Source organism: Denticeps clupeoides, chromosome 13 (assembly GCF_900700375.1).
Source record: "Denticeps clupeoides chromosome 13, fDenClu1.1, whole genome shotgun sequence".
Taxonomy (NCBI): domain Eukaryota; kingdom Metazoa; phylum Chordata; class Actinopteri; order Clupeiformes; family Denticipitidae; genus Denticeps; species Denticeps clupeoides.
Window position 1 is genome coordinate 8,333,524 of NC_041719.1, and position 25,475 is coordinate 8,358,998.

General features: G+C 40.2%; 1 protein-coding gene across 1 annotated transcript in view; it reads left to right on the forward strand.

Annotated features, from left to right (window-relative positions):
- The first annotated feature begins 770 nt into the window (after window positions 1-770).
- rabgap1l (RAB GTPase activating protein 1-like) overlaps window positions 771-25,475 on the forward strand; it is a 73,462-nt gene continuing 48,757 nt past the window's right edge. The window contains exons 1-13 of the mRNA XM_028999792.1: window positions 771-887; window positions 6,128-6,319; window positions 8,370-8,547; window positions 9,273-9,465; window positions 9,693-9,861; window positions 9,962-10,122; window positions 10,215-10,325; window positions 11,675-11,741; window positions 12,323-12,425; window positions 14,261-14,427; window positions 15,646-15,781; window positions 20,989-21,082; window positions 21,382-21,532. Coding sequence (XP_028855625.1) covers window positions 6,182-6,319; window positions 8,370-8,547; window positions 9,273-9,465; window positions 9,693-9,861; window positions 9,962-10,122; window positions 10,215-10,325; window positions 11,675-11,741; window positions 12,323-12,425; window positions 14,261-14,427; window positions 15,646-15,781; window positions 20,989-21,082; window positions 21,382-21,532 — 1,668 coding nt within the window. The 5' untranslated portion in view covers window positions 771-887; window positions 6,128-6,181. The remainder of the gene's footprint in view (window positions 888-6,127; window positions 6,320-8,369; window positions 8,548-9,272; window positions 9,466-9,692; window positions 9,862-9,961; window positions 10,123-10,214; window positions 10,326-11,674; window positions 11,742-12,322; window positions 12,426-14,260; window positions 14,428-15,645; window positions 15,782-20,988; window positions 21,083-21,381; window positions 21,533-25,475) is intronic.

Genomic DNA, 25,475 nt, shown 5'->3' on the forward strand with positions numbered 1-25,475 from the left:
GCAAATGGAACTTCTACACCTCCATTGTTGTATGGCGTGTTTCACTAATAATGCAGAACATTGACGCTAAAATGAAAGCGGAATAGTAGTATTCATATTTATTCAAAAGTCAAGTCAAATGTGTGCACTGAAAAGTACTTGTCTATTATTTGGTGTGTATTTTGATGTTATTACAGATAGATTTGGCAGCAGTTGGAACTTATCATTGAAACTATTGTTGTACCACACTTATTGATTTAAACTTGTGATGCACTTGATTTTTTCTATTACTTTATTGTCATAAGTCTGTTTGTTATTGATGATTTTACCACACACATTCTGAAATAATACATATACTATACTAAACATTGCTTGCCATGTATAGAGAATTATTTTCTTGTCATGTCTTTCTAGCTTAGAATTTGACATTTTAAAAAAGGATTGATTGAGACAGTGATGCAAAAAATTATGATAATTAAAAATGTACTACAGTTGTTTTTAAATGTACAGTTCTCTGTCCGGTGCCTTTTTACTTACGTTTTTATACATGTTAAATAATTGCATTACGAGTTGTTTTGAGACATTTGAAACTAAATATCATTAGAATAACAATAGAATAACACTGGATTTCTAACATTATAAAAAAAAAACATTATTATCATAAATAGTTTGTGGGGGTGTGCATGGTTTTACATTTAGAATGATTCGCTTTCTTTTTTAGAAACAAAAACATTATCTCATCCGGCACCAACCTAACCAGATTGCTTCAGCCCAGTAACGCTGGGCTTTGGGCCGTGGTGACGTCACCCACACCACGTGACCGCCGTCTGACAATGCAGACGCGCTGGTCCGTGCGCCAGCAGCGCTCAGCTGACAGCCAGGCAACTTGGGGCGCAAACTCCTGCCAAGTAAGTCATTTTTATGTTTGTTTCCCCCCCCCCCGCATCCCTTTAAGTTTAAATACAATGAGTTGACTGCATTTTGTTTCAAAAGCACTTTTTTTAGTAGGGCTTCTTGATTGTCACGTGGTGAAATGTGTTACATCCGTGACTGTTATTTAAGGTATCTATTTCTTGTCCTGCTCTAATAATGTAAATATAACTAAGCTGCTATGAACCGACAAACTTTAGCCTTTCGGCTAATGTTTGGCATTAGGCTGTAGCGCAGATAAATTAGCCAGGCACTTCCCGTTAGTGTATGCTGCTTGGTGAATGCGGTGTAAAGTGACAGTCCAATGCAATCGTCCTCTTTTGTTTACTGTAACTCTTTTTTTTTTTAAATAAATCCCCATCTCGCGACTAGTTTTTTTTTTACCTTCCGTCTCGTCAGAATTCATCGATGCAGCTGCTAACTCGCTAACTAGAAGTCGCGTTCCAATTTTGCCCTCACGCACCCTCCATTCCCGGCCGTCGCATACTTGCTGCCTTTGTCACTGAAATCGCGCACCTTCCTAAAATGGGTGTGGCTTCTGCTTTTCGGAATGCATGCTGAGACGCGGTGTTGTATTTTGCTTACGGTTTTGCAGACTCGCTGTCTCCCCCGCTTTCCAGGCAGGGCCGACGGAACTCTCTTAGCAGCCTCAAAATGGTGGCCGAGTTTTTGCCCGGCGTGAGGGTTCGAGGGCGCGTAGTTCCCAGTATTGGAACGCAGGCAGCTCGCTCACCATGAGGAGCAGCAGCATCTACCTTAGCACGTTGACTTCCTGTCTTTGGAAGCTAGCTTGCTATAGCTAGCTGTGACTTGACACCATTGTTTTTTTTTATTTCGTTCCTCCGCGCATATATTCGCTGTGCCCAGACCTTTTAACTCGCTGCCCGGTTAAATTTGCGTTAGACTTTAATGGCTGGTTATAAATGACACAACTCTGCGGTGGCAGGAACACCGACACTGTTGGACCATAAATAGTCTGTGTTTTGATGGGTGATTACTTGAATCGTTTGGTTAGTTCGTGACCGGTCTCCTGGCACGCCTCGGTTTTTGTAAATTCACGTGTTTGCAGGTGTTTACTGCATGTATTTGCTGTCCAGGTGAGGGTACAATAGAGGCCGTGACCGGTTATGGAAAACGTCAGGGAACCAGTATAACCAGTCCCGTTTTAAAAAGGGAGGGCATTTTCACCTTTTTTAAAAACTTTTTTTTTTTTTTTTTTTTACAACATCCCCGCCACGGGAACACAATGGACATTTTGATGTACGTAGAATCGAGAGGCTGGTTGTTTTTTCGCTCTCAGGCTGACAGTAAAGTAAAAAAAAAATCTGCAGTGTATCCTCTTCTCATCAAAATGACTGCCTGCTGTGTCCCATTATTATTACAGTGCTTTATCCGAATAAAGAAATGCTGAATCATAACAAGGTATGATAAAAGCAGAGGACGTTTCGCGATAATTGCGGTTTTGTAAGAGATGCCTGTGGGAACAGCACCGCAGACAGAATGCCTGGAATTTCTTGGGCAGAGGAAATAATCTCCCATGATGGTTTGACAATTCAAATAATATAGAGTAAGTCCAGCGGGTCAGGCTGCTTTGAGTTCTCAGTGTTTTGTAGGTTTTAAGGGATGTACGTGTACTTCTTTTTAAAGCTGAAAATCTTGTTTCTGCTTCTGTGTTCCCATTAATAAAAGCTCGCTTCTACAAACGGCACCTGCTGTGCATCACTGTGGTCAAATATCCACACAGGTTTCTAGGGAGAGTTCTCGTAGCACATCTCTAGATATCAACAATGTTTTACACTTTCCTTTTTAATTGCCCCTTCCTAAACAGTTACTCAAAGTGAAGTGATGGTCACATGTGATACACAGCAGCACAGCACACGGTGCACACAGTGAAATGTGTCCTCTGCATTTAACCCATCACCCTGAGTGAGCAGTGGGCAGCCATGACAGGCGCCCGGGGAGCAGTGTGTGGGGACGGTGCTTTGCTCAGTGGCACCTCAGTGGCACCTTGGAGGATCGGGATACAGGGACAGTCCCCCCCCTGGAGCTTCATAAACTACCTAAAGCCTTTGCACTTTATTCTACATACACATATAACATTATTTTACCAGTGGTAGATAACTAAAACAACAGCCAAAACAACATAACGTTGGACTAAATTTGTATATAAATATATGAATATTTGTTGTCACTGTATTGATACAACATCACCACCTTAAAATATTGCAATATATTGCTATATTGATATTTTCTCACACCTGTGTTTTATATGTAGTGAGATGTAGAGTTGATCAACCAATTGTGTGTTAACTGTTAAACAGATTGTTTGTAATGGATGTATATTGAGATTGGGATACATCATTGTACAAAATCATCTTAAGTAAAGTATGTCTGTGTCCTCCATAAGCACCTGTTTTTCTACACTGCAATTGAAAGCAGAAGTGTATTCGTTCCCCGGCCACATGTAAAGCTAACCATCCTCTGCCAATTGGTTCTTTCTTTGATGAAACTGAAAAAAAAAAAATCACATTTGTATATTTAGCAGCAAACTTGCTCTCTTTGTGTTTTTTTTTTATAATTATTATTAGTGTGTAGCTGCTCTTGTAAATTTCCCACTTGTAGGACTAATAAAGGGTCATCTTATCTTTACATACACACTGTCATGAAAGGTTGCAGTTTAAATACATTTGGCTTTCATTCAGTAGCATGAGTTGGAATGGGCCGGTGATATCTGGCTGCCATAGTTACGTAGTTCCATATATATTTCCAATTCAGTCGCACATGCAAACTAATTTCACAGTGGTGTTAAAAAAAAAAACAATTCCCAGGCAGTAAAAAATTGGAGGTCTCAGACAGGGCCTGATTGCCCGTGGTGCAGATATTCCAGTACGTTTTTAAGTGCAGGCAGACCGAGAGAGGTGAGAAGCCTGGACCCGTCAGACTGACAGAGCGGATGTACCACGGATAGAGCTTTAATCAGGCCGACATTATTGTGGCTGTGGATGTTGCCCAACATGGCTGTTCCAGCACAAGTTACTTTTAGAATCGTCCGTTTCACCGCTTCAGCTTCCCTTTTAGTGCTAATTGAGATGCATCACCCCCAAACAAATGCTGAAAAAAAACAGATTACATGCAGCGATAAATGTACTGGCCAAGTCTCCCGTCTCCCTGGTGCCTTTCAGCAACTGGCAGCAGCAAACAGATGATAATCAAGTTCAAGCCCTTACAACACTTGCACTTTTAATTTAAATTTTTTTACATTTAATTCATCTTGTTTTGATTGCAGTGAAGCACTTTAAGCACCAACACATTTTCAATAAGTAACCTTTCTTGTAGAATTGTGCTCTGCATGTGCTCTGTTTTTGCTTGACTAGTCACTCTAATGGCTGTCTAATTACCCTAATGAATTAGGACATTAAATTGGACCTTGAGAATTTGTTTTCCTTATGTGATGCTTTTGTTCAGATGTTTTTTTTAAATGATGAGCGCATGGCTATGCTCACTGCTGTGTATTGTTTTGGGGGGGGGCCTGCTCTTCTCTCAGAGATCACTGGGCACATTCATTTTGTTCTGGGCTAATTTGTAACGTGGCTAATTGAATGAGTATAATGGGACCACATGACTCCAGCTGGTCAGCGCTGGCTGTGTAGGGCCTTTCACCGAAAGTGGAAAAACATGCTGATATAAAAGATTTAAAAAATAAAAAAACGGACTCTTCTTTTGGATGTGCTGAACTGGAAGCTTCTGCCACATGAGCTATAAACAGCTATTAGCTATTTGAGTCTTTCATCGTCACCACTTTCAAAGTAGACCTCTGCAGAAAATTGATGAGAAATGCTGGGAATGAAACAGTGCAAGTAGCAAAACATGCATGGCTTTTAACAAGGAGGAACCGGTTTGTGTGGCGGCAGTGGTGGCCTAGCCGGTAAGGAAATTGACCTATAATCTGGAGTTTGCCGGTTAAAATCCGCCAAGTTGCCGCCGATCAAGGCACCGTCCCCACACACTGCTCCCCGGGCGCCTGTCATGGCTGCCCACTGCCCACTAAGGTTATGGGTTAAAAGCAGAGGAGACATTTTTGTTGTTTGCACCGCGTCACTTCCCTTTCACTTCAATAAAACCACCTGTTGCCAACAGACGTTCTGTTCTTTACCTCCCTAAAGGCACTCTTTATGCCTATCAACACTAGCTGCTGCTGACCCTTTCGAGCGGGTCATACCTGTTTCAGCGAGTTACTCCGAAGGTTTGATGAACAGCAGCCTCTTTTGGTGAGAATTTTTTCAGTGGAGCGCTAATTTCAGTTTTGTTTAACAATGTCTGCTAAAGCTCCTGTGGCCAAGAGGTATACCGGGTCATCCTCAGAATAGTCCACACTAGAATGGCGTTGGCCCGGCTGGAGTTGTGTGGGTTATGTTGCCGGCTCAGACAGGCGATGCGCGAATGGCATGTGTCTTTTGTCGAGCGCGTGCTGGCCCCGATGTCCCTCTTCTGTGTGGTCTGCCTTGCACAGACACGGGCGTTTAATATGTGGAACTTCTTTCTCTCTTACATCAGGTCATTACGTCGTACACCTCATCATAAACCTTGCACCACGCACCTTGTGCCATGAGAACTGTACTTAAATAAACAGTACAACAAACATTTCTTGAACGACTGCCTCGTTGGCCGTCATCCTGAAAAGAGATATTAAGTCTTTTTTGCTCTGAATTTAGTTTACCTTTTATAGTTTATCCTAGCAGAGCTCACCTGCAGTTCATGGGATCTCGTGTTCTCGCGAGCCATTACCTTACCTATAAATCTCTTACAATACAAATGACCCAACACCCAACAGTTAAATTGGTTGTTAAGGCTAAAAAGCTACGCTAATCTGAGGGTGGTCGGTAATGATTGTTGTTAGATTATTGTTAGCCTCGTGTTTTCTTTTAATTAATATGTGATTAATTCTGCAATCACGGAGCCTATCATATTAATGATATTGAGTTTATCGTGTGAAATTCTCCTAATATCCGTTGTTTGTGGAAATGAGCAGTATAATATTAATATCCTGTTAAATATCTTATTTCAGACTAGTAATTCCTAGTAGTATTGATTTTTTCAAGTGCTATAATTTATGTTATACATCTGACATTGGCTCAGTGTATTTGCCATCGATTTTTTTTTTTTTTCTTCATGTGGCAATTTGTGTCTCTGTTTTGTCTTTTTTTGTGTCCTCTTTTAGGGCTGCAGCTGCTGAGCCGTGATTTGAGGGTGTGGCTCACTGTCCTGGGCTACCATGGATGACCGTTCCTCTCTGGGCAAAGTCAGCGGCTCCACTGAATCCGTTTCCACCGTCGCCAGTGAGGAGTTTGTGCTGGTGCCACCCTCAGCAGGCGGGTCCCCAACAAGTTCTGAGGGCAAGCCCCGACTCAAGGTGGCGAAAACATACATACATCATTTACAGCATTATCAGACGCCCTTATCCAGAGCGACTTACAATCAGTAGTTACAGGACCAGCCTCCCCCCCCCGGAGCAACTCAGGGTTAAGTGTCTTGCTCAGGGACACAATGGTAGTAAGTGGGATTTGAATCTGGTTCATGAGTGTGTTAACCACTAGGCTACTACCACCCATACATAAAGTTTTGCACCTAAAGTTATTCTTGTGCCAAATCCTGGCATATACATTATTTTACAAAAGTAAGTACACCCCTCACCATTTTTGTAAAGACATAACACTGCAATGTAAAGAAGCCAGTTATACAGCTGTAGAAGCCAGTTATACAGTTGTATAAAAGTGTAAGTTTGCTGTCCCCTCAAAATAACTAAACACACAGCCATTAATGTCTGATCCACTGTCAACAAAAGTGAGTACACCCCTAAGTGAAAAGGCCACCATTACTTACCAGCACTGCCTTAAGTTCACTAGAGCGTCACAGGTTGCCACTGGAATCCTATTCAGGATGTCCCACAGATGTTCAATAAGGTTTTGGTCTTGGAGGTGTGTTTGGGGTCGTTATCACGTAGTAATACTTTCCTGCAGCCCAGTTTCCGAGGGAGAGGATCATGCTCTGCTTCAGTATGTCACAGAACATGTTGGCAGTCATGACACTCCCTCCACCATGACAGTTGGCAAGAGTTGCCGCCACACATTTGACACCATTTAACCAAAAAAGTTTATTTTAGTCTCATCAGACCACAGGAAATGGTTCCGGTAATCTTGTCGGTGGTTGTCAGTGCACAGCAAACTGTGGGCTTTCTTGGCCATCATCTTTAGAAGGAGCTTCCTTCTGGGCTGACAGCCATGCAGACTAATTTGATGCAGTGTGCAGCATATGGTCTGAACACTAACATGTTTACCCACCCACCCATTCAACCTTTACCACAATGCTGGCAGCACTCATATGTCTATTTCCAAAAGACAGCCTCTGGATATGATGCTGAGTTCTCACGTTCTCTCACCTTCTTTGGTCTACCATGGCCAGACCTGTTCTGAGTGGAACCTGCCCTGTTAAACCGCTGTATGGCCGCCGTACTTCAGCTCAGTTTCAGGGTGTTGGCAATCTCCTTATAGACCAGGCCATCTTTATGTAGGGCAACACGTATTTTTAACAGCTCCTCGGAGAGTTCCAGTGACCAGTCAATTAGCACTGGAATGTAACGGACTACTAGGAATTCTAGGAATACACGGACTACAACAATCTTCAATAGGCTTTGCAGCAGGAAGCCTCTCCCCTGGCTACTTGTAGGACTGAATGTTTTCATGAGAGACACATGTTAAACATAATTCTGCAGCACCAAGCTTGCTGGAAAATGTAAAATGGAAGATCACTGTCTGGAAGTATTTTGGACATCAACCAGATGAAATGGGAAAACCAAAGGATGAAGATGAGCCCTTTTGCAAGAAGCACTTCAAAAATGTCGCTATCAAAGTGAGCAGCAGGACAAATTTAGCTTTGAGAGTAATGTTGTTGTTCAAATTGCCGCTGTCAAGCAATGCTGTTGAAGTAAGTTAACTATAATTATGGCTGTGTCCTCGCTTCACTCTCCACTTTTTATAATTAACAAAGTTCATATATTTTTCACTTCTGCAGAGAAGTGAATAGTGCTTTTTTTAGTTTTGCTCAAAAACATTAAAATACATTTCTTTCATTTATTCTCCCCCCCATCTATTTATTAATTTCTTTATGGAGTATGTGTGTGTGTGTGGTGTTCTGACTATTAAATTTGTATCGCTATAGAGTGAAATTTCAGTATTGTGATAAGCCTAGTACATAATACATGCAGCACATGGCCAGGGTTATTATTTTGCATTGTGGAAGCTGGAAATTTAACACAGTAAATGATTTACTCTTATCTCTCGATTATCTGAGCCAACACATAAAGAAAAGTTTCCTGAACACCTACCCATAAAACAGCTTTCAGTACAGCTGGTGGTGCCTTTGCAAACAGGTTGTCTGTTTTCTGTGCAATATCCTCTGAGCAGATGTCTTGGAACGGCAGTGAACAGCTGGAGAGAGCGATGGAGGAGGTGCTGGAGGACGACGTTTTAAAAGATGAGAGGAGGGACGGAGCTCTGGAGAAGATGGCAGACCCACAGACTCCCACAACCCCTGGTTCTCAGGGATGCCCACCGAGTCTGGCCCTGGATGCTTTTTCTACTGGTATGGGTTGCAGGGCAGCACATGAGAGAATTATTTGCCTGCAAGGTCATTTGTTACCATAGGCCATTCCATAGATTGCTTCTAAGTTAACCTGCTCAATAATTTCTGTGCAGAACGTTGCACCTTAGCCTTGCTTATTTAATATAAAACCAGCATTGTGGTCCATTGCATTTAGTAGCCTGATATTCAACCTGATATTGTCCTTGAGAAAGACACATATTAAATCTAGAATGTTTAAACTGTCTGAATGTAAAATTCTCAGGTCTCACTTCGGTGGTAAGATATGGTTTGCACGTAATATTGCTGAACCTGATTCTCGGCTGTAGGAAGATGATGTTTTGGTAGGAAGCGTCTTCTCATTGTTTTCTGTTCCTGTTGTCCATTGTTTGTGTGGACAGTAAATGGCAAGGCTGGGACCTATACTTCCTCCTTGTAACACATTAACATCCTATCCAAGGAGATGTTTGGTATGGATCATTTTGCTTTGCTTGCAAAATTCTGTCCTACTCTGAATGCTCTAGTTATTGTACAACCTGAAAATGAAAATCAAAGCTAAAATGGAGTTGTGAAACATGAGCAACTCTGCCTTTTAAGCATAGCAAAGTTTTATATTTGACTTCTTTGATTTTATTTCACATCTGCTGATTTTTGGTTGCTGAAATGACATTATACTTATGGATTTTATGTATGCTATTATGTCTTATCTGCATGTTTCCCATCTCTAGAGGCAACAGAGGGCCCTGTGCCAGAGGAGGACAGTGTCCAGTTTAGTAAGCTGTCCTATTTGGGCTGCACCTGGGTGAAGGCACCTCGTAGTGAGTCAGAGGCCCAGAAAGCCATGGCCACCCTGCAGGCAGAGAGCGCCATCCCCATCCCTGTCACCCTGCATGTGCCCAACGTGCCTGATGGCTGTGTCAGGTCAGGCACGGAGACAAACTTTCAGTTTCTTCTCTTCATTGGGAAAATTTTTGATATTCTGGATTATAATTTTTTTATAATGACAGACAATTATATATTTTGCTAAGACCGATCGAACCTGTAATTTGTCATTTAAATATATCAAAGTGAAAATAATGGACAGTTTAGTTTCAACTACATGCATGTTGGGAAGGTCAATAACGAAGCAATCCTGTTTCAAATATCAGAATTGTGGATCAGGCGACTGGCACAGAGATTGCCTCATTCCCCATCTACAAGATTCTGTTCTGTGCACGGGGGAAAGACTGTTCTGCCGACTGCTTCTCCTTCACCGAGAGCTACCGCAGCACTGAGGACTTCCAGATCCACGTCTTCTCCTGTCACATTAAAGAGGCTGTGAGTCCCATCCTTCTACCACAACTTTTGTGTTTACCTAATGCAGGTCCTCCTAGTTTCTCAAAGATAATCAAATATATTGCTCTATTTCTTTCTGTAGGTCAGCCGTATTTTATACAGTTTCTCTACAGCTTTTAAACGTTCCTCAAAGTCCACTCTTGATGTCCGAGATTCGTCTCTGCCATTGTCTCCGGACAGTGACATTTACACCTTTGTGGTTTCACTGGAGGTCAGAGAGGATGACAGCAAAGGCAATTTTAGGTCAGCACCCTGCTACCTTTTGTGATGTCTTGAGGCAATTCATAAAAAATATTTTTTTTTTGTAATGTTAGCAATTTCTTCTCAATTGTCAGCCCAGTCCCGAAGGACAGAGACAAGTTCTACTTTAAACTGCGGCAGGCCGTTCAGAAGAAGGTAGTTGTCACTGTCCAGCAGATGAGCAACAAAGAGCTGGTTATAGAGAGGTAAGTGAACTAATTATTTCACCGGTGAAAGTGAAGTGATTGTCACACATGATACACAGCAGCACAGCACACAGTGAAATTTGTCCTCTGCATTTAACCCATCACCCTGAGTGAGCAGTGGGCAGCCATGACAGGCGCCCGGGGAGCAGTGTGTGGGGACGGTGCTTTGCTCAGTGGCACCTCAGTGGTACCTTGGCAGATCGGGATTCGAACCAGCAACCTTCTGATTAGTGGGCCGCTTCCTTAACCACTAGGCCACCACTGACCTCTCCATGTGCTCTCTCCATGTTCAAAGTATCTATGAATTTTGATCAGCAAGGCAGCTTTCTCACTTTATGGGGAAGTCATGCACGCCATTGTTGAGCAGAAATAATTAAAAGCAGAATTTCTTAAAAGTAACACTGGGAACCAGTGTAGCAGAGTCATAAACTGGAAGAACAGGAATCTGTGAGTCTATTGAGACCTTTGTTCAGCTTTACATGAAGTATTCAACAAGTTCAAACAAAAGTGTGTGTCTGTTATATTATTATTTACAATGTTTAGATATATCACAGCAAACTGTGCTGTAACAGAAATTTCTATTTGTCCTTTAAAATAATAAAATGCTAACATTTTACAATTTTAACAAGGGCAGCAGCAGTGTCTCTCACAAATTGTGTTAATGCAACAAATGCCAAAGGTTATACTTTAATGACATGTTAGACAGTGCATTTGCATGTTTTTTCAGAATATTTACCCAATTTTTAAAAATGTTCTCTTCACCTGGGTTTCCTGCCTTATCCTGACTATACGGATTACGTTTAGCATTAAATTGCAGAACTTCTTCTTGGCTATGTATGGACATGTAATAGAGTTGCCAAGGAAAAGATGACAATTAAGGTTCTTAGTTTGTTCATACAACACATATAGCAATTAGTTTTATTTGTTTTAAACCATGGCATAAGGCGCTAGTTCATCCACAACCCATCTAATAGAAATGTCAAATTCCGTCCCTTGCTGTGGAATAGAAGTAAATGACCATTGTCTGTTTTGACTGCTTTTACAGAGCACTGATGCCACAGTTTTAGGACATGAAATGATGCCAGTGGTAGTTTGGACACACATTATAAGCTTTTACTACAAGAATTTAATTCATATGCACTGTACCTGTGTATTGGTGTGATGTGATGCTTAAAGCAATTTGATTTGGTTGTTTCTTTTATGGCCACTAGATGGCAGGTTGTACACACTGTTCAAAATTTGTCAAGTTCAAAAATGGTCATTTTCTGCCATAGTGAAACTTTCTCTTCTCAATTATCTGTAAATGTGCAAAAAGTATTGACATGTTTCTTGTGCCTTTGTTAACCCAGGTGTTTTGGCATGTTACTGAGCCCGGGTCAGAAGGTTAGGAACAGCAACATGCATCTTCTGGACATGGTAAAGCCCTGCAAGGCTGCAGCGCAAAGACCTGCTCTATTTTAAAACGGACCCTCTTAGCAAGAGAGATGTTTTATTGTGTTGTAGCCATGGAGACCCCTGGACCTTAGAGACACATTTTTCTTGCCATGGCTCTTAAGTCACCTTCAGTGAAAGGCATTTGAAAACTGGAGCGGAATCATTTAGCAGATTACTTTAATTGTTTTCTCAGAATCTCTTGAAAGGGGAAGCTGATAATGATGCACTTATATTCACTTATATAGGAAATAGTTTACCTGAGCTGCTGAACAAGGCTAAAATATGGCAGATGTGTTATTATATATGCTATGTTAAATAAAATGTAAATATGAATAACATGTAAATGTGGCAATTAAGTCAACTGAAACTGTGGTGTGCTTAAATAGTGGTAAAGTTAAATAAGTAATGACTACAAAACACAGTACTAAATTATGTTGTGTAAATTAATGTAATTGTTATTTAAATCACGTTGAAATGTTCAAATAGGCGATAGTAGGACTGTCAGTGCTCATGACCAGTAGAAGGTTTAATGAATTTTTTATGATTCTTTGTGTATTTCTCAGGAGTCTATGGGAAAGAGTGCCGATGGGAAATCCTATGTGATCACAGGCATCTGGAACCCCAACACACCGGCATTTCAAGTGCTAAATGAGGACACGCCCAAGGGTGAGTTTCTGCCCTGGACTTGCATCATGAGTGAACAGTTCTGGTAGACATCTATATATTTCTAAAGTCTCTGCAAACTTTTCTGCCCCTAGTTTGTAATTAGTTTCACTGTATGAAGTACAGTAGGCGAGGTGCAGCTGTTGGCGGTGAGCATAGAAAAAAACTCTTTCAGCGTACTAATCAAATCAAAGCGTTCAGACAAGCTGACAGCGCTGGCCTTGCTGACTGGGGAAAATGGGAGCGGTTGATTTTGAATGTAAATGGCAGGTTGTCAAAGCAGTCAGGCTCTTGGGAGTAGGAGAACACCGGCCCCCCACTATTAAAGGGTCCATTCAGATGGATGAACGTGTGGAGGAGGTACTGGTAGATGGATTGGTGCTGGAGTGACATACATTGTTTCTGATTATTCTTGGGAATGGTGATAGACAGTTGTTAAAAACCTTTTGTCATTCTTAAAAACTGACTTATGCAAGTGATTTCCTAAATAGAAAGTGTCCTGTTCTGTATCTGTAGGAAATGAAATGAAAGTTCACACAGCTAATTTGGTTTGGTTTGTTCCTAGCTCCTTGTCATATGTTTTGGCTTCAGGTTAAAAGCTCACAATTACGCTACGCCCGCCAAAATACTTTCTTTCCCCAAACCAGCATTTTATGCTTGACTTTATCATAATTGGAATCTATTTTCAGGTCTCTTGCTGTAAGGCTTGAGGTTTGCTATTTCTTGTTTCATGTTAATTGATATAATAAAACCCCTTTGGTGTGAAATGGGTTATTGTTCCTCTTTCACACTTTGGTGATTTTTCTTTTTTTTTTTGCCTCTTTCCCCCCACAAACTGAAAACTGCATTATTGATATGGTTCGATCAATCCCTACAGTTTTTTTAAAATATATATATACAGTGCATCACTTTTAGAGCCTTAATCCAAAATGGATCAAGTACATTTTTTACTCAACACCCCATAATGACTATGTGAAAAATATATTGGCAAATTTCTTAGAAATATAAAAAAACAGAGATGTTCCTGCAGTTTAACTGGATTTCACCTGTGGGAAAAAAACATTTGATTGGACATAATTTGGAAGGCACACGCCTGCCTATATAAGGTCCCACACTACAAAAAGTAAAAGTCAAGTGGATGCAGCAGAGTGCGCTGTGCACACAACGAAATGTGTCATTTACATTTACATTTACAGCATTTATCAGACGCCCTTATCCAGAGCGACTTACAATCAGTAGTTACAGTAGGACAGTCCCCCCTGGAGCAACTTAGGGTTAAGGGTCTTGCTCAGGGACACAATGGTAGTAAGTGGGATTCGAACCCGGGTCTTCTGGTTCATAGGCGAGTGTGTTACCCACTAGGCTACTACCACTCTGTCCTACACTTTTAACCCATCAACTTTGATGAGCAGTGGGCAGCCTTGACAGGCACCCGGGGAGGAGTGCGTGGGGACGGTACCTTGATCAAGGGCACCTTGGTGGTTCAGGATTTGAACCTGCACCCTTCCGATTATGGGTCCGCTTCCTTACCCGCTAGGTCACCACTTGTGCTGCAATGGGCAAAACCGGCCATAATGTTCAAAAAGACTTGAGGCTGCAATTGCTACAAAAGGTGCACCTAAAAAGTATTAAACAAAGGCTGTGAATACTTATGTACATGTGATTTCTCCATTTTTTTTTTATTATTATTTTGGAATAAGGATATAACATAACAAAATGTGGGAAAAATGTGTGTGTGGGTATACATATATAGTACGCTAAAAAAAGTAAAGTATAAAAAGTCTATAAAGTTCAGATAAAAGCTGATGACTGAAAAAAAAATCCCTGTTACATTGTAGATAAGCAGGTCTACATGACAGTCGCTGTGGATCTTGTGGTGACGGAGGTGGTAGAACCAGTACGGTTCCTTTTAGAAGTTCTGGTGCGTGTCTATCCAGCCAACGAGAGGTTCTGGTACTTCAGCAGAAAGGCTTTTTCTGAGACTTTCTACCTTCAGCTGAAACAGGTAGGAAAACAAGTTCATCATCTCCTCACTCATTACTAACCAAATTAGACACTGATTTTTGAAGTGGGGTTTGATCCCATGACTTTTTGGTCTTCTGGTTCATTGGCAGGTGTGTTTCCCACAAGGTTTCTACCACCCCACAAAATAAATGGGGGTAAAAAAAAAAAAAAAACATGTGACCTTTCTTTTTCTCTACATTGTGTGAAGAGGAGGAGCTGCTCATCTCCTGGAATCTGTGAAGTGGCAAATGCGAGCTTTGTGTTCCTGGGCACTAATAAGAGGCAGGCTCTGATTATCGTGCTGAAGTAATTAGGGCTGCTGTCTGAATCGTTGCCTGATTGCCTCTGTGGTTATCTCATCACTGTGAGGAAGAATGCCTGCACAGTAGTTAAAAGCTAATTAAAAGATAATATTATGGTGTTAGCGCAAGACCCAGAACGTCCCTATTATTTTATTATTATGTATTTGTGTGACATGCGGAATTGGGGAGTAATTACTGCTTCGGCATGATTCTCCTGCAATTAAATCGAGTGGGGTTGTTTTCTGGTCTTCAGCTCCACCCCCCCCCCCAAACATTGTGCTATCAGGATTGACAAACAACAACTTTGGAAGTGACCTCCAAAGACAAGGAGAGCGGCGTGCAATTTCTCGCTCTGATTGCACTGGGCTCCATGTGAACCCCATTACCAGACAGCCTGCCCAAAAGCATCAGCTTCTGGAACGCGCTTTTCTCCGTCACTGCTCATTTTAATTTCCTCCCGTATGCGTAATTAGGTTTTTGCTTCTCCCCTCAAGGCAGTGGCACAGGTGAGGCTAAGTTTGGGTGCTGTGTGTCGGAAGTGATGCACTAAGCATATTGTGGATACAGAACCTGCTGTTTTGTAGGAGTGCATGCACACCGACGTCAGATGTCCCTTTCCTGGAACTGCGCTTTGTTGGTGTTATGTAATGCTGTGCATAATATTTATCCAGAACATCGTACAAGGTGTTTAGCATACAAGGTGGGATTAGTGTTTGTAAAAAACATTTTTGCACCCACATTGCATTATCTGCCTAGTGTTTAATATGTCTTTATTATTTATTAAATGTTTGTTTAAAACTGACATCAGACAGATGAACTCTGTGCCTCAACTGCTAATGTATTTTAATACATTTCATTTGTGTTATTGAATGAATGAATGAATGAATGAATGTGTGTGTGTGTGTGTGTGTTTGTAGTCACAGCAAGCCAGTGAGAGAGGTGGTCAGGGTGATGCCATGTTTGAAGTAGTGAGCCTTCAAAGGCATTCGGAGAAAGCCAACGGGGCACGTGGACGCCTGACCTCACCTGCTGAGGAAGAGGAGCCGGAGGAAGGTAAATTAGCTGTCATTAGACCCGCAGTGCATTCTGGGTAATGATCAAGCTGATGTGCCTTATCACCCCTGCTGAAGGTCATAGTTTGATATGGAATCTAGCTGTTAAAATAGAAAACATAGAATAAGGATTGTATTCCAATCCCCTCAGATTATTTTAACCTTTTCCTATTACAAGAATAGAGCTGGCTATTCCAATACAAATTCACTCTGTTTATTAGTGTTGAGTATTATCTGACCACATGGGGCTGATTGAAAGCTTCATGAGATGGAAAAGTAGTAAACATCTATATGATGTCAATTTAATGGGGTCACAGACATCTGCTCAAAATGTTGCCGCTTTTGCATTTTTTTTGCCAAATACAGCCTCTTCCACCATTACCCGTTTTTTGTTTTCTATAGTATTAGACAGTCTGAACTGGCCTCTTGTGGCCTCTAGGGAGCATAAATGAGCCTTTACACTAGATGTTACTTGTTCAACATTTTTGCATTTACTGAAATAAGATATAATGGAGAATTTAATCCCTATTACCATAGAGATTTATAGTGTCCTTATAATGTCTGTTTTGTTTTTAGCTTTTGAGACCATCTACTTGAGTGTTATTTACTTTAGTATAGGAGCGCCATTGAAGAACTGCTCCAGAAAATATTTTTACTTCTCTGTGAAATGTTCTCTGGAAGCTGAAATCCTTTCTGTTTCGTAAACCCAGTCAAGGTTTCATTAATGGAAAATTTCTGCATTCGCTGCAGGCTGTGACCAAACGAATGAGGTGACAGAGGTGTAGTGCCTTTCGACTCTGAAGGACAGATAAGGGCTGCTCTTCTTTTGTATGTGAGCATAACAGGAGCAATAGCTTTGATGCTTGAAACTCTTAAGTGCAAACACAATGAATACTGGGATCTGAGTTTTGGAAAAATGGGTAGGAACAGGGTAATGGTTTATCAATCATAATCCTGGAGGTTGTTATTGTTCCAGTCATTTCATTTATATACACATACAAGACTCATACCTGTATTAATTTATATATAACTCATACTTGTGACATGATGATTGATTACGAAAAAGCAGGTAAGCTTATGAGCGCAATAAAACACTTTATGTGGCAGTTCTCTCAATAGAGGCAATTTTATCTGATTGAGAGTGGTGTTTTTTTATATATATATATAAAAACCATTCTGTAGCGTCTACAGTATCCACACATTGAACCCATTACATTTGTGGTTATTTTTCCACCTGCAGATGTTGGTCGCTCTGCCTTTATCTAAACTTGTTATAAAGTTTGAAGATGAATTATTTTTTTCAATGTTATTGCATTGTTTTATTGTCTTTGAATTTTGTCTGGGCCACATGATCTTCTTTTTCTGAAAAACGGTGCTTGATTTTTTAATTTTTTTTTATGCAAGGTGACTTTAAACAATAGAGCAAAGCTGTCCTCCCACCCCTGCTTGTGAACATTGTGTCTTTGGGATGAAAGTTTGCTTCAAGGCTTCTACAGTCTACAGCATGCTGTGCTGTTAATGCACTTCAGTGGCCTTTCATAAAGCCTTTCTAATGCTGCAGTTGTGTGCCCGCCTTCGGCTGCCTTGACAGTAAGAGCCCTTTTAAGAACTCTTGCTGCATGTGACTTTGCCTTTAGTCTGGGGAGGGGGTAGAATGGTATTGTCAGTTGTATTGTTGTCGGTGCAGACACCCCATTTTTGCAATCCCTCCCCCCTCAGTTCAGCTGCACAGACCATGGGAAATGCAGATTTAGCAAATCCACGTTGTACCTCCATTTCTCCTGTTTCCGTTTGTGAGCTTGTTCTGTTCGCCTTGCTCTGCAGCGAGGTCTTGCAGTGCAGCAGATTTACAAAGCAGATGTATTAATTTCTCCCTTAATATTCTGTGAACTTTGAGGTTGAGACACCTTTATTACTCTGGGACTATCAGGAAATATGACAACAACATCAATGCTCATTTTTATGGAAGGAAATGGCATTCCCTATCAAATTAGTTTTTTAATTTGTTCTAATCTACTGCCAGCACAAAGTGGATCGTAGCCCCCCAAGCCCATCCCCCTGGACAGTCCCCGACAGTTATCAGATAGTACCTCAGTCATCTGTGTTAAATGTCAGTTGATAGCAATTAAGCTCAAAGACGGTGCCCAGTGGCAAGGTGTCACTTATTGCTGTGATAATAGAGCTGTGCCTCAGAGGCGCGTGTTAATATTCATTTTCATGGCTTATCTGCTCAAGCTCCGGTGATTAGATTATTGCAATCAGGTCTTTTGGCATTCTGTGATCTGACACACAATAAACAAATATAGCGGTGTTGGATTAATGTGAGAAGGAGATGGGAGTTTGGTATGATAGCAGGCAAATGTTTTTTGCCTGCTATCATATGTTTTTGCTTGTTAAAGATTCATTGTATTCTCTACATTGCTGACTACTTGCTTCAGAGCTGCATATCAATTACATTTAAATGTACGGCACTTAGAAGGGTCCTTATCCAGAGCGACTTACGACCAGTTGTTCAAACCTGTGACTTTGTGGTCTTCTGGTTCATAAGTGTGTTACCCACTAGACTACTTCCATCCATATCACATTTTCAGCATCTTCTCTGAAAATTGCTATTTATCAGTAATCAAAATTTAAGGGACAAGTAATTTAAGGAACAAGTGACTATTAGTCAGGATATACAATTACTAAGTTGTTCACAACAGAGAAACCTGTTGGCTAATTAATGTTTGTGTAGGTTTAGCATGTGTGTGATTTATGTGTGTTTACATGTTGCAGCAGTGGCTAAACATTGCAAAAACTTACTGCCACTGCTGCTTCAGATTTTCATAAAATGTCAAGTCGCAGTTGCACAGTGCCGAGGGGAGCTTTTAATTTGAATAGTACAAGGACATGGAATCACCTGACTGTGTACAAACCAGTCAGCTGTCAATAGTTCTACAGGAGGTGGACAGAACTAAGAAAAAAATATTGGAAATGGATTAGCCGAGAAATTGATCAAAATGTTATGCCGTTCTCTAACATTGATGGACAACTAATTATTAACATTCCATAGTAATGGCCTATCTAACCCAAAGGTTAGAAGCCTGAACTGTGTTCGGGGGCCGAACCAACAAAACATGAACTTAACAATGTTCAATATTAATTTTCTCCACCTGTAAAGAACAGTATATAACATATGATTTTCATTATGCTACTGGTATTCAAAAGAATAAGGTTATTACAGACATTACATTACAAGTCATAAACAGGAAAACAGTCATTACATAAAGAACCCCGAAATACTGAATAATTGTTTTGAAAATTGAGCAATTAACTAACTAAATGTTAAAAGCAAAAAATGCTTTAGATGTCTTAGCAGGTTAGGAAGCCGACTTGTAACCGAAGGGTTGCGATTTCAAATCCCATAGTGCCAAGAAGCCACGGAGGTCTCCTTGAGCAAGGTACCATCCCCACACACTGCTCATCAATTGCCTTTCATGGCAGCACACTGCTTACTAAGGGTAGTGGTTAAATGCTGAGGATTTGTGTGCACAGTCTGCTGTGCTATGCTGTGTATCACAATGACAAAACAATCACTTTCATTTCAACATCAAAACCAAGCTCTGCCATGTAGTCTGCATCTGACAGCTGTGGAATGTTATTTGCTTTAACAGAATACCAGTTTCTGTTCAGGGTCCATTTCTGTCACTTCCTGCATTCTGTTAAAAGTCCAACATTTTCCCGTTAGATTTGGGCAACCATTGTCACACCTGCCACCTTGTCCCTTTTGAGTCCTGGTTTCATGCACTTGACTTCATGAATATATCACTCCCAGTCATGATTGGCGTGGTTGCTGTTTCCTCAGCAATTTAAAGTCTGCATTTATCCCACGTACAAAGGTGAGCAGCTGAGCCGTGTCAAACTTCACAGCTCTCATCTAGAGCCAATGAAAAACAGTCAAAGTTGAAGGCTTTATGCAGGCAGTTGAAGTTCCAGATTTTCTGAGATGTCGTCATTCCTTCTCGTTACAGTGCATTGAGGGTTCTAAAAAAAAAAATCCTTTTTATCTGGTCATATTAGCATGCTTCCACTGTATTAAAGTCTCCTTCAGAAAACTGCTTAGTGTTTCTAGTGATTTTGTGCCAATATGCCTTGGCAGCTGCATTCCTAGATGCGTGATTGATTGTGATTGACCACATGTGTGCCATAAATGGCCAGGTTTGATCTAACCTAACATTTACTGCAATAGTTCAGTAAACTGTTAACGTACTTTAAAATTATCTCCTAATTTGTTCCAGTATGAGATTTAAACATTTTTGGTAATAATCTTGACAAAGCTTGTCAGTAATTTGTACTGATTTTTCATTAGTTTTCTGTTGCAGATTACAAATGCTGCTGTTTTTGCCAGTGGTATTACGGTTGGAAGATATGTATATGTATAATTGTTTATGGCAGCTTGTATTCAATATAGTAAAAGTACCTAGTAGAACAGACAAAAACAGCATTTTCTTTGTCAAACCCATTCATAATTAAAACAAGGTTATCTTATTATTATTATTATATTATTGTTACCTTATAGACTCAAGAATACACTACATCCATTCCAGACACAGAAGACCACACATTCTGTTTTCGTTAACACATCATTATCATAAAGAATGTGCGTCCAAAGCTCGCTTCGTCATTTTCTCCTAGAAAACCATCAGAAGTATACTGAAATCGAATTAATGTCGCGATTGCACATTGTGGAAGTGACTCCCAGATGGGAGATACAGGAAACAGATACCACGATATAATAAAGCCATTATATAATAATATAATAACGTCTCATTTTTGTCAACGAAAATGAAGAGACATTTTAGTATAGGTTTTATTTTGTACTCCATGTTTAGTCTCATTAGTCAACAATATATCATGATATATTTTGTGAAGATATTTATTCATAGATTTCAGTTGCAAAAAGATCACTACTTACATGATTGGAAAGGAATGATTTTCTGCTCCGTGAAGATAAAATTGTAGAGAATACCCTTTGCTCTACAGGAGTGTGAAAATGTGGTCAGTTCTTTGACTGAAATAAATTTGGATCAGCAGACCTTTTCAGAATATGTTTTATTTGATGGTAATGTTGGATTTATTCAATTTAATCAAGGTCATCTGAAAAGCAATATCGCTCAGAACTGTGTGTGCTGACTGTAACAGCAGCTCCTGCCTTGGTCTGCTTTCTAGATAGTGACAGTGAGATCTTCAGCGGAACTGGAAATGTGTCCAAAGATTGTCCAGAGAAGATTCTGGATTCATGGGGCAGTATTCTCAAAGGATGGTGAGCAAATAATCAATACATATTGATTACCTTTAGAAGACATTTGATATAAAACCAGTACGTAAGAGTTTAAATTTGTGGGGTTTTAAGGTAGTTCTGTGTGGACTGGCCTAAATGCAAAACATCAACCTGTAGACCATGTCTGCAAGCAAACTGTGGAATGAGTAAGCATGATAACATCCACTTAAAAACATTCCACAATTCAAATATGCTCTAATTATCTAAAGAGTCGTTACAGGTTATGCTTGTGAGAAATGTATGAACAAATACCTATTTTTCTTTTGTATTGTAACTATTAGGCACGGGAATCTGTCTGCAAGGCCGAAGGGACTGTCTGCTTTGGTCAGGCCAGGAGTGCCAGAGGCCCTGAGAGCCGAGGTATGGCAGCTTCTGTCGGGCTGCCACAGTGACCAGGCGCTTCTGGAGAGCTATCGCATCCTCATAACTAAGGTAAAAGTTTATTTACTGTTGCCATTTTTTTAGTCTGGTTTTGAGTGGCAGTAATTTTGTGCATTTTAATGTTTGATGTTGCTCTAGGACTTCATACATAATATGCAAAAATGTTTAACAAAGGTAAATTAAAAAAAGGTACGTTCAGCAAGATGGTTCCCTTTGTGGTGTTCTTCAATGTCCACTTGAAAACAAGCCAAGAGTGTACAGCATATATGAATTTTTAGGTCTTTAAAAGATTTAAAGTCTGTAAAACATGGCAGGGATTCTGCCTTGAGAAATTTGATTTGATGTTTTTATGTATATGACTGCATGAAGGCTTGAATTTAGACTTTTATGAAGGTCCATTTTTCTTTGTTGCTTGGACCAGTTCTGCTGTTTGCTGACTTGTCCTGTGCAGAGGTCGGAAAGAGGTCAGAGGAACTGCGTTTGTAGCACTCAAATGCCAAAATCAATCTGCACTCCAGCCTGCTCAAACACCCACAAGCTACTGGATCCCTGCCCCTCACTGCAGCCCTTCCAGTCAGCCTGCTCAGCCTCATTTTTAACTAAATATTTGGATTACATTTAAGAATGCAAATGGAGATGATATGTAATTATACAAGGTACACACCATCATAGTTAGCTTTGTTAGTCAAGGATAATAAGATGCAAGCTATTTTATTCTTAAAGCCAAGTTAGTGCTTCTAATTCTCACTAAACTGCAGCTTTAAATACAGTAATCAATATCAGTAAGTGAAGTATAGTAGGGCCATAAACAGACTGCAACTGAAAGATGGATAGGGATACAAACAAAAGAGGGACTAAAGGAGAAAGAATGAGAAATAGAAAGAGATGGAGGTTCTTTTTCACATGTATTTATGCGGCCCTGTCTGCTTCTGCCAGGCAGTATAAATCTCCCAGAATCATCTCCATAACCCAAAGCCCTCTCTTCGGTCTCGTCTTTTTTTTTTTTTTTCTTTTTTTTTTTCTTCACACTTTTTTTTTTTTTTTGTCTCCCTCATTCCTCCCTCCCACATTGGCAGAAATAGCTGTGGTCCAGATGAGCTGCTAAATATACAACAGCTTATGTAAGTTAGGTTTTGTTACAGAAAGTATAAATTCATTCATTAATGATCCCTCCTCGTTTTTGGGTTTCTCCTGCTTATAGAAATAATGATATTGATATAGCAGTCATGGTGCTATTAATATGCTGAAAGGCCCTTAGGGGTGCTGGCAGAGCTGCAGACTGGATGATGCCGGTGTTATTAATGGCTGCAACTCCTCTCAGTGATGATGATTATAATGCTGATCGAATCCAAAATAATTGTGCTTCTGGTCATTGGAAGTTATGGATGTTGTAAATCAAATTGTATTTCATGTAAAATTTCGGTATGATGCACTGTAAATTCCTATTATGCCAAGGAATTTTAATACATATTGTAATGCATTGATGCCTGGACAGTTAATCTGGGGTGTGGCAAAAATGTGTGGCAGCCTTTTCATCTCCATGTCCCTCAGGTGGTGGTGATTTCTGTAATGGACAATAGCCATAAAGCCCAGCTCAGAATACATGAACATTTATTGTTTTGTGCTAACCTGAAATTTTGTTTCAAAGAAAATCGACATATGTGTGAGTTTTTTTTTTTTTTTTTTCCAAAGACAGTCATTAACCACAGTAGACAGAAAGCAGGGATAAACCGATCCAACTTCCCATACCAATACAAGTACCTGGTGTGTTGAGCACCTGTCCGATACTAATATCGTTTGGCTGAGATTGCTTGGTTATGGTTATGGAAACATCAGAGTTAAACTTAAAAGTGAGACAATATAACAATTGCGCAAATATATGTATACATTGTGTCACATTTGGTTATAGCACGCATACAATATAAAAAAATAGAAGAACCTAGAATTTAGATTAAATTTAGATGAGTCATTATTTGTCCAAAATCTTATAGATGTATTGGTCCATCTCTGATTGAAAGGAGATGAGAAATTTAAACAAATTGCAGATATTGCAAATATTTACCTCAGTATCATTCTTTGCAAGGTGTATTAAAGGGGATACTAGTGTATGACTAGTGTCAAATCATTTGATTAACTCAGGTACAGTCAAATATTGAAAAGGGACTCTAATTCAGAGCCAAAATTGTACATTTATATAAATTTTGGATACAAATGTTACCTTTAGTAAATCAAGAAAGTAAATCATGTGTTTTGCGGCAGATGTATAGAGCAGTTTAGCTTTCAACTTCAACAAATGTGTTATGACAAGAGAAAAGAAAAGGATGATTACATTAACAGCTAATAGAACAGAACCTCCGAAGAACCTTGGATGTGAAATAAAAAAAATAAAAAAAATTCTCTTTAAGACCTCCTATGTGAGCAGTATTTTATGTAAATTCTAAATAGTAATATGTTTTATATAGATTTTCATGCAAGCTGGCTCTCCCACTGACTGATTCTAGCCTCCATTTCTGGGCTTGCTTGCTGATGTACTCCTTGTGACTTCCCTTAAGCAGATTACCTCCTTTATGGAGCATGTAATGAAATCTTTGATGGCGGAGCCTTCTGTCAGTGTGAAAGGGCCTTACATTCAAAAACATAGTTTGATTCAAATACCACATGTACATTTATTGCTGTGAGACCTTGAAAAAAAAAAGTTTTATTAATTTGTTAATATCATCACATAAGATTAGCAGGTGGCTTTGGGGGAGGCTTGTTTTAAAAGATGTGAACGGTCCTTGCCTAGACACTAGGGGAAAATACTACGTTGTTTCCACATTTTCTCAGGGAATGTTTGCCATCTTTGTTCATGCCAAATGTTTAATTTTTTTTTTCTTGTCTACTCATAAAATGGCTGCATATTAATCTGCCTCTCTCATAAATGTGCATATTTGAAGAACTCCACTCCAAATTTGATGCTTTTGCATAAGAAGGGGCTGCTGGGAGGCTCTGGGTCACAATGCAGCCCTAGTCCTGGACTAGCAGCTGCACAGCTGGGGCAGCCGCTCTCTCTATAATGGGGTTCTGTTGAGATAGAATCCCAGTGTCTCTTGCATGTGGAGCTGCCATTCACGTCGAGTTGGGCTCTTCCATTAGCGTGCACACCATGGAGCCTCCCCTACCGGTTTCCTCCTGTGTTCCTCTCTGACCTAAAAAAAAATTGTTTCAAACGTTTAATTTGTAATCATGCACTAGAATTTTGTGTTTTTGGGGAGTTCAGAAAACCGATTAAATGTAGGATCTGGGCTTTAGTCGTTATCAATCTCTCTAACGGCACTGGCCCCTTAGCAGACACAAAAATGACAGTTTCAATTATGGAGGAGCAGACCACTGGAAACCCCACCTGCTCCTCTGGTCGTGTGTGGGGAGCTCTGCTCACTTGCCCTGCAGGATAAAAGCCAATGTCTGGGTTTCTGAAAGGGACGTGAAATCAGGTGCCTAGTTGGTTTTATTGTTATTGTCTTTTTTTTTCTTTCGTTTGACCAGTTTAATACAGACCTATTTAATAATTCTGTATTGATAGTTATTATTCTTACTCTTTATTTTCATTGTCCTAGAACTAGTCCTTCTAGTTCAGCATTAATTAGCTTGTTGATGAAACGTGCTTGGTCCAAGCAAGCAATTAAACAGGGGGTTTATTAGGAGAAATGATCCCTTCTCCTATTTTGAGTGTCAAAGTCACTATGCCTGTCATTTGACCTTGGTCTCACCTTTTCTGGATACATAAATCATATTGAGCTCTGCCCACAGGGGACGTTTTCCGCAGTGTACTTAATGTGTTTCTGTGACCCTGAACCTAAATCAGCTCAAGCTTGGTCAAGAGTCTTGGTCAAGTTTGTAGGTAGGCAGCTCAGAAGAGGATACACAGGGTGGGTTTACCATGACCATATCTTTTTTTCTGGCCCTTTCTCCCCCTCCCCCTCCTTCTGTCATGAATTATTAAGCAAGCCCTTTG